Source organism: Brassica rapa, chromosome A09 (assembly GCF_000309985.2).
Source record: "Brassica rapa cultivar Chiifu-401-42 chromosome A09, CAAS_Brap_v3.01, whole genome shotgun sequence".
NCBI classification, from domain to species: domain Eukaryota; kingdom Viridiplantae; phylum Streptophyta; class Magnoliopsida; order Brassicales; family Brassicaceae; genus Brassica; species Brassica rapa.
Genome location: NC_024803.2, coordinates 14,646,535 through 14,657,077, shown reverse-complemented (window position 1 = coordinate 14,657,077; position 10,543 = coordinate 14,646,535). Strand labels below are relative to the sequence as shown.

The following is a 10,543-nucleotide window of genomic DNA, read 5'->3' as shown; positions in this document are numbered from 1 at the left end:
CCGTTCAAACCGCAGTTACCATTCGGAGCCTTAGTTTTCCCCGTATATTTTAAGAATTATAAATCAGTCTTAATATTTCATAAGACTCTAAGTCATAGATAGACAGATCACACGGCTCTCTCAACATAGAGATATACTCAAACACACATAAGATAGACACTAAAAGGTTCTTACCCATAGCTTTAAACTTTAAACAATAAATCATTGCTTTTTATTGTTGTTAGATATACTATGTCATAGTTATAGATATATACAACACACATGACGCATGTTTCCACATTTTTGCACTACAAACAGTTTCTTCATATCCCCTCAAAAAGATGAGAGTACCATCCTCTCCAAAACCCATTTAAGACCAATTATTTTCCTTTGCTTTTTGTTACGTTACAAATCATAAAGTTGGACCAGTATGGTCTATAATCTAATCTAAAAGTTTTCATAACATAAAAGTGTACACAAAACCTTCATTCACAGAACCGAATCCAATTCAATAGAAATGATCTCACTTATTATTCCATACATATATACAAACAAGTACAACACAAGATTTCTTACATTACTACCTCTCTCTGCTCCTCCAACTTCGATCTCGCCCTAAACTAAGAGCTAAACAGGTCTATTTCTCCTAATGAACAACAATGTTAACAACATGAAGCTGGAGGTGCATCAAAGAAAATAAGAGCTGCATCTAATCAACTTTTTTTAACTGTCTTCTCCAACTTTCAACATTAAAGCAGCCTTGAGCTGATCATGATTGAAAAACTGGCTTCCCATCTTCACAGTAGCTTGTTGAATCATCAAATCATTCACCATAGATAAACTAGCATGATTCACTTCCAAATCCAACTCCTTAAGCGCTTCCATGAACCTCGCACCAGGATGATTCTTCTTGCCGCATTGTACACGTATCATCACATCCCAACCTATGATCTTCACATCAATCTCCATTTCCACAGAACTCGCGGAATCTAGGTTCGATTTTCGCTCTTTCGCCCTCCTAGACCCGCCACCTTCCTTGCTCATCCGATCTAGCTGCTTCTGAACCTCTTCCTTATCGGTCTCCGCTTGCTGCAGCTTCGTTTTCAGCTCGTTGATATACGAAATGGCGTCTCCAAGAAGAGAAGCCTTGTCCATTTTCGAAACGTTGGGAACCACAGCTCTCAACGAGTAGAATCTCTGGTTTAGCTTCTCCCTTCGCTGCCTCTCTGCTTCCACATGGTTCAACGGCTCTTCTCTCCCGTTAGCCGGTTTTCTCCCCCGTTTCCTCGGTTTCTTCTCCGGTTCGACGATAATCGCCTCCTTAACCACCGATGCTTCGATATCGGAATGATCAGAGTCCACTGACTTCGCCGCGGATCGAACCACCGTGCTGAAAGAAAGCATTTCTTCGTCTTTCCCAACCGGAGATCTCTTCTTGTTGCTTGACGACCCTTGTTTAAAGTTACCGTTTTGGTTCAGCCCTGAGCTCGAGAAGTTCAAATCAGCGGCGTTCTCAATCGCGGGCGTTTCCTGAACCGGTTCGATTCCGGTTAAGTTCGGTTCAGATAACCACAAAGCAGGATCGTTCTCTCCTTGATCGGGATTGAGATTAAACCCCCAAGAAGAAGCTTCTCCTCCACCGTTACCGTTAAAGAGACCGTTGACTTTATCCATCAGATCTGAGCTTTGACTTATCACCTCCGACGAACCAAGCTCAACGACGCCGTTTTCCGCAGCGATACACACTATCGTCTGCAACCCGTAAACCTCGCCTTGCCTGGCCCGCTCGCAGCCCGACCCGGTTAACGCACCCGACCCGGATAACCAAATCACGCGGGAGTTTAAAAAAGACTCTCCGGGGAGCCCAACGCCGTTGACGAAGCTCTGCGTCATCGAAACCAAGAAGAACCACTCTGTATCCGTAACCTCCTCGTCGTTGGCTTCGTCGGAAACTCCGGCTCCGCCGCCGGCAATTAACGAGTTAAGCTCCCGGATTACTCTCTTCCGATGCTCCTGCTCCGCCGGATTCGAGCTCGAGCTCTGTTTCTTCTTCTTCTCTTTGTCTTCCTCTCCTCTGTAGTACCCGTCTCCCCACCCGAGAATCACCGTGTTCTCTCCGGCGGGAGAGTCGAAATCGTGCGAGATCTGCCAGAAGATCGCGTAAGTCCATCTCTCACCCGCGGATTCGATCAGCGTTTGGAGACGTTGCTGGAGAGTATCTTCGTTGAACTGAGACAGTGACGGAGGAGGAGGAGGAGGAAGGGATGGTTGTTGTGACCAGTGATTTGTTCCGATGAAAGCTTCCATCGCGGCGGAGGCGTTATCGTCGTCGGTGGCTGTTGACTGGTTGAGGAAGTAGTTGCTCATGTGAGCATCCGGTGGAGAGAGAGAGACACGACTCCGATGATCATCCATCTTTGGAGGTTACGTGTTTTCTGGTGTTCACGGGAAAGATGAAGATCTGGAAAAGAAGGTGAAGAGGAGAACAGAGAGCTTAAAAGATAGAATAGAACAAAGGAAACAAACTATGACTTTTTTCATTATTACCCTAAAATATATAATGAAAATGATTTTTCTCGCAATTAAGTCATATATACGGATTAATTAATAAATAAATGTTGGAATTATATGTTGTGTAGCCCACTTTAATTGTCTGGGTCCTGACTTGGCCTAGTTCTGTCTGCTTTTCATTATTTTCTCACCAATACTGACATTTTTATTTGTTAAAATCTAGTTGATTAGATACTCGATCTCTCGGTTAAATTGATTAATAGTTCATAGATGACAAAAAAGTAGGCCAAGTTGAATAATATAATTCATACTTACTCCGTTTCATATTAAATGTCTTTGTAGAAAAAAAATTGCATTAGTGTCGTTTTCGACTTTAATATAAAATTTATTAATTTATTTTTCTATTCATTGAAATATGATTAAGTGTATAGGTAATTGTGTTTTTATATAGAAAATATACAAAATTAATTGTTTTCTTAATTTATGTAGATAGACTCAAAATGACACTTAATATGATACATAGAAAGTAGATGACAAAAAATACTATATTGTAAAATTATATATATTTTAAACTATTCATGTATACTCAAATTTAGTCAAAAAAGTATTCATGTATTATATATTTTCTAATAAATATCAATTAAAAATATTTAATTAATTCATATATTTCTAATTCTTTTAAAAAAGTATACAACTTATTAATATAAATTATTAAAACTATTTTAAATTTATAAAAAAGAATTTATGAAACAAATACTAAATATAAAAATCTTTTCTTTTCAGAAATAGAGAGTATAAGTTATATGTTATACTATCAGTTTTAATCCACACTGTAGTTTTTTGCCGTTTTACTGCGACTTCCATGACCACGAAAATATCATTTTTGAATAGTTACACATGAAAACGACAAAACAACTGCACATGATATTCAAGAGAAAAAAAGAAGAAAAGTATTCAGTGAGAAGGACAATATATATTATTTTAATACAGAATATCAAATGGTTAATCACGATGGCTAAACATGCTCCACTTCACGTGTTGCTCGTGGATGATGTAACTTACAACAAACATTAGACGCACTAATCATAGACTAACAGCATATATGATTATAGTTATAACTTATAAGTTATCTCATAATAAACATAATAAATTATTTGTATTCCTTCAGCATACTGGCCAAAAGGCCCAAAACCATTGTATCAAGTAGATTCGTTTTTAGATAATTAGATGTTATAAACTCTTTTAATAACCTAGTTTACTTTTATCACACATTTTTTTTTGGATTTCATAAATAATTGATTTATTGTTTTAAATAAACTTTTTACATATATAATCTAATGATTTATCTCATATGATCTAATCTACAAGAGAATAGTTCCATACATACAACAAGATAGATCATAATGACTAAAAAGTAACGCTTTTTTTAAAGACGATATTGGATTGTAATCATAGAGCTAAATTTTGAAGGTAAAATTGCCAAAAAAGAACAAAAAAATCATGTTGTTGTCCCTTTGGTATATAACCAATTTTGTCTATTTTTTTTTCTTTTTTACCCTTTGTATTTATGAAAACTAATGAAATAAATAATTTTGTGAATCAAAAAAATTATTAAAAATATAAACAATTAATAAAACATCCATATACACAAGTTGGTAATTTTCTTTTGTTCAAAAACTTGGTAAATAAGATTTTTAAAATACGTTCTACTAAAAGTAGAATGCGTCTTCTACGAAAAATGGTATAGTAGAAAACGATTTCTAAAACAAACACGTTCATCTACTTCTTTTAGAACACCCATTTTACTATTTACTAAATTTCTAAAAAAAGAGGAATGTGCATTCAACTAATAGTAAAGCTATCCACTTTCCTTCCGAATGCATCTTCTACTTTTATAAAGTATTCTAAATTTCGGGGAATGTGTTTTCTATAATATACTCTTATGTCTACTCAAAGTAGAAAGTGTATTCAGAATTTTTATCATTTTTCTAAACTTTTAGAAGTCACCTTCTACGGATAAGAATACTTGTTTTTTTGCGAAAATTAATGAAATTTCAGTTAAGGAAATATTCTAAAAATCTCCTAGAAATATTTTAACTTCCTAAAATGTGTTATGGTCGATTTTACTTGAAAAAAATTAAATTAATAAAAAAAAATAATTATCTCTTCTCTTCTTCATCAATCTATGGTTTTTCCATAGTTTTTGTTTTGATTATTCTCACAAACTTTTGTTCTCTAAGATGCATATCTATACCTATTTTTTTTCAATTGCCTTTCAACTGTTTTTTTTTTCCTTTTCTCCATTTATTTTTTTTTCTAAATTCAAATTAATTTTAAATTTTTTTTAATTAGATTAAATATAGGGCTAATTTTGGGATTATGAGAAAAATTATACTATTGAAACAACTTTATGTTGGTTTTATATCAAGAGGACAACAACCTTATTTTTTGTTCTCTTTTAGCAATTTTCCCAATTTTGAATTCATGATTAAATATCAATAATATGATATTGGGGGCCATTTCACTTGTGAAACTAACGGACCACAACTTTTCACTTGTGTTCTTTTACTTTAGTATTTATCCGCTAATCAACTGTTAGGATGAGATTACAACTTATAAATAGTGGGTAATGATTGGTTGATATATAATTATAATTTTTTTCTAACATTTAGAAAGTAAGATTTTTTTTATTTAATTGTATCTGTTTAGCTCTAAAATTAAACTAAGAAGTAAAAGATATTGGTAAAGCAATATTTTTTTCTCAGCTTAAAATATATTGCTTTTAAACATAACATTTTTACAAATTTTTTTATTTGAAGGTTGTAATATTGAAAATCAATATAAAGCATGATTAATAATTTTAAAAGTTTTAGTTAAAAGTTAAAAGAAAAGATTGTCAAAACGGAACAAAAATTTAACATGGTTGTCCTTATAGTATAAAACCAACATTAAAAATTGTCCCTATAGTATATATTTTTTTCATAATCCCAAAACTAACTCTTTTTGATTAATCAAATTAATCAAAATTTAAAACTTTATTTGAATTTAAAAATTTAATGAAAAAAAGGAAAAACATAATAAAAAGGCGAAGAAAAAAAATAAAACAAAAGAGGGAACAACACTCTGTAACTCTCTGCCTCTCTCTCTCTGTCGAGGCGGTCTTCTACGATTTCATCGAGCTTCACGTCCGGTGAAACCCCATCGTCCGTCTCCGACATCACTGGCACCAAAGGTAAACACCAAGCTTTCTCCTTCCAACATTCAGTTAATCTCTGTTTAAGAGTATATGCATACCATAATCCAGTTAGATGCTAGATAGTAAGCACTAATGTGTAACATGTTAAATAGTTATTGATATCAAGTGACTTTCATCTTTCTCTTGCGGAAGCTATAGGCATAATAGCTTTTGGGCTTGTATTCTGGGGTTTTGTACTCGGTATAAAGTAACTTTTTTTCGTTAATGACTCAATTGTAGGGCCGATGTTTAGCTCTAGGATGTTAGTGTTTCAGTTCGATGTTTCATCAACCTCTGGAGCCATTATACCTGCATCTCCGGCCACCAACGTTTCTTCTGAACACAGTAAGAACGCCACAAACACGCACAAGGGAAAGAACAGAAGAACCCTTCGTGGTCTGCCCATTCCACTCCCAGGATCAGGTTATAACTTCACCAAAGAGCACCAAAGAAACAGCTCTAGCAAAGAAATCAAGCCCGCTTCATCAATGGTTGTGTCAGTGCTTGTTGATCCCAGAGAAGGTGGTGATGGAGATATCAATGGGATGATTGGGGGACCAAAATCACTGTCTCGAGTTTTTGTTGTCGTGCATGTGGACAGTGCAAAGTATGTAACATACTCTTGTGTCCTACCTAGATCGGGAGTTCCTCATCTTGTGACCACTTAAAAGACTTTACAGGACTAGTATGTAGAAGAATAAACAAGTTGCTTGCCTATGGAATCAAGTTGTATCCTTAGTTATAACCGTTTTGTTTCCAGATGTAGAATCCGAGTGATGTAACTTTTTTTATATATACGTTTCATCAAAGAACGTTAGTACACATGTTTGAATATCTGAGCCACTTTTTACTTCTAAATTATACTTGGCTCTTAACTATCTGCGGTAACCACAAGCATAACATGACATAAAGAATCCAGGTAGACCTAGTAACACGCCACTGGTTGCAAAACACCAAATGGTGTTGACTAACGCCCATGAAATACAATGGGTTAAGCAGGGTCCCTACTTTCACATGACAATTCAAAAAGAGGCACATTTAACAAGTTTGGAAGATAGAATATTTTTGAATATTAAATTTCCATAATTTTCGCCAAAACCATATTTTCTTATCTGTAGAAAGGCACTTTCTGCAACCCTGAAAAGAAGATAAAAATCTCATAAGCAGATTCTACTTTATGTAGTCGTTTGAGTAGTTTTTAGATTCTGCATTTCTACTATTGCAGAATATCTCATAAAAATAAAAACTGCATTCAAAGAAAAAGTAGTGAACTTTACAGTTTGTAGAGTTTGCATTCCACATATTTAGAAACTTAAGTAAAAGTAGATTGTTCGTTCTAAAAAAGTAGATGTACTTGTTTGATTTTGAGTTCAATTTTTACTATCTCATTTTCTGTAAATAGTTAAGATCAATTAATATTCTGAAAATAGTTAAGATCAATTAGTATTCTGAAAATTGCAATCATAAAAGTATCATCCACAGTCTGTCCATCGCATAATCCAAGAATGTAAATATTAGTTAACTTTTAATATTTTATTTGTATCAAATTCAAATATATTGATATAATTTATCAATACAAAATTGTTTGTCAAATTAAATATTTGAACTTGTGCCTGGCACGACAGTTTAGGATTTATAAATATTTGACATTAATTTATTTGAGTAATTATGCGTGGATCTGCACCTTGTGCGGACTAATATATAATCTCAATATAAAATTAATATTCTTATTTTTATTATAATTAAGTTATGAAATTAGATATACATATTAAAATTCTAATAGCTATTAATTGTTTTTACGGTTTTATACACAATTCTTCTATTTATAATTTTAATTATTTACTTGATTGAATTTGATGTTAACGAAGTTTATTTCGATATCGAAGAGAGGTGATATTTGTTTTTTTTTGCTTAAGTTGGGTAGTTTCTTCTTTATAAGCACAACATATTTCATTCGATACATTTATTTCACTTATATATTTATTGGATTTTTAACAAAAAATTCATCATATAAATCTACTTTTAAAGGTGTAGATTTTGGATCGAAGTATTCTCTAGAAATAACCAAATCATTAGGTAACTTTGATTTGAAATCAAATACTTCTTGTAATTGTGGATCAAAAAGAATTTGCATTAAAGTTATTAGAAACGACACAGCTCTTGAAACATTAAAAAAATAAAATAGCTGATAAACATAATATATTATCATTAATTTCGATTTTTAAAAACAATGAAAGAAAAATAAGACCTTTGTATTCTCGTACAAAAACAAATCGAGCAACACGTACAAACATGATGACTCATTATGTATAAAGAGATTTGATACTTATTTTGCATACCCATAAACAAAGAGAACATAAATAAAACACATCAATAACAATACAATATAATATAGAAAACTCACCAACTAAGCTCTTTTTCATATTGACGTCCAATATATCTTTAAATTATTTGAAATAATTATTTTGCAAATCTATTATAAAATCATGATAAAAAGTGACTTTGGTTATTCTATAGAAGTGTATCTTAAAATTCAGATGATCACCGTTCTATATTATGTGGTTTAGTCACCATGGTGAAATTACTCTTAATAGAAGAATCTTTTTAAGATAACTTAGATTGGAAACAAACACATAAATCTTTGTTCCCTAAATTGATTTTACAAAAATAAGTGACTAACACCAAATTGAATAATTAATGCAAATCAATAACAAAAGAGAAAAATACTATAGTTATAATGGTACCAACCGATACCAATTATATCGAAAAGATTTTTTGAATTTTCCATGTATTCCAAAATTTCAGTATTTAAATTTTAATTTTATAACAATCTCTAACCATATCAATATCTCCAACAAGAACAAGAGAAGCATACTTCTTTTTTAAAAAACATTAGCCTTTGACCCGCGCGGCCGCGCTGATGTAATTTTTTTGAATATAAGTAAATATCTTACATATATTTTATATTATAGATATATAACATTTATCATATTACATATATGTTTTATACAACATGTCCTTTTTGTGCAACATTTTATGTAACATGTCTACACATAATATTTTTATTCTATTTAGATCAACAATATATCTATACTATTAAAATAGAAGTCATGACTTCTTTCATGTGTGATATTTTTATTTTGGACCATCCTAAAAACATTTATTAAATTTTACATAACTTAATTATAATATTTTTTAATATCTTTATTTTTATCTGAAATACTAATAAATATCTTAAAGAAATGTCTAACAAAATCTTTCAAATATCTTTTAGAATCTTTTTAAAATATACTTTCGAAATTAGTTAATTAAAATTTTAATTATCACAAAGTATAATTAGAAACTAAATTTTAGTTTAGTTTTGATTGTAGAAACTTAATAATTATATAAAAAAATTAATAATATTTTAATGATAATAACAATTTTAAATTGATTTAATTTTCAAAATTAAATTTAATAAGTACTTTAAAAGATGTTCTTAAAAAAATATTCATTTATATTTCTAATTTAAAATAAAAATTCTTATCTATTTAGTACAAAAACTATGACTTATTTCATATGTGATTTGTTTTTAATTTAGACCACTTAGAAATCACACCTTTAAATATTTTTACCATGTAATACAACTAATTTACACCTCCTTTCATGAAACATTTGATCTTTATTCATATCGTATATATAAGATTTTACTATACTATTATTAACTTCTGCGTATTCCCCTAAATTAAAAAAAAAATTGGTTTATTATATAAACAGCTATACTAAATTGGTTTAGTTAATAACTATATACCAAATTATCTATTATGTAGGTTCAACTTAATTTAGTTTCCACTTATGTTTCAAATTTAGAAATAAAACAAATTATGTAAATTAGTATTGTTACATAATAATGTATTCAAAATAAATTTGTTTACAAAAATAAAAAATTGTAAATTTTATAATAATAATAATATTATACACCACACAAATATTATTATAAAATTAGATAATATATAACACCAAGTTATATTAATTTATTGATATACTTTATTGCTTAGTCTAAAATATTTTACTATTATAAAAAATTTGTAAATTTTATAATAATAATATTATACACCACACAAATATTATTATAAAATTAGATAATATATAACACCAAGTTATAAAATGTTTTATCCAAAAAGTTTTGTGTTTGTTAAGTCATAACTTGGAAGTTCATATTGAGTAACTCATAAACTTGTTTGCTATCTCCTTCAAATATTGACCTTTCGATAACCTCCTATCAACGTATGTTGATAGGAGTATGTTGCATTGCGATTAATAAAGCTTGGATTTCAATCTCCAAACTTCCACCACTTGTTACTCTTTTGTTCTGTCATCCACCTAAATAGAAACCATGATCATCCCTCATATATAATCCAGCCTAATGTTGACATTAGATGATTTTGTCTCTTGCTCCCATCACAATTAACCTTAACGTAACATTCTGGTGGTGGGTTCATCCATTGAGAAGTTCTGATCATTCTGTTGTCTTGAGTCGCCTCATTAACAACTTCATCCTCGTAGAACATTTCATCCCATTCATTCGCCTCATGTATACCTATAACAGTGTTTTTGTTAGCTTATCTGTGGAGGATACTAATACTAAGAAAGATAGTTAGATAGGTGATTCCAATAGAAACCTATGTTAAGGCTTAACGAACTGATATGAAGGCTTTGTTCTTGTTTTGTTTGATTATATGTACAGCTGAGGAGAGAGAGGGCTATCAGTGGTGAAGTTTATCAGCCGAAGCTAAAGATTCAAAAACCATTTTTTTTTCGAAAAGCCAAGGTACTCTA

At 31.0% G+C, this 10,543-nt stretch overlaps 1 protein-coding gene across 1 annotated transcript; it reads right to left on the bottom strand.

The window, feature by feature from the left end:
* Positions 1-467: 467 nt before the first annotated feature.
* Positions 468-2,539, bottom strand: LOC103839580 (transcription factor MYC3). The gene has a single exon (XM_009116081.3). The coding sequence runs from the start codon at positions 2,392-2,394 to the stop codon at positions 703-705; it is 1,692 nt and encodes a 563-aa protein (XP_009114329.1). The 5' UTR covers positions 2,395-2,539; the 3' UTR covers positions 468-702.
* Between the last annotated feature and the right edge of the window lie 8,004 nt (positions 2,540-10,543).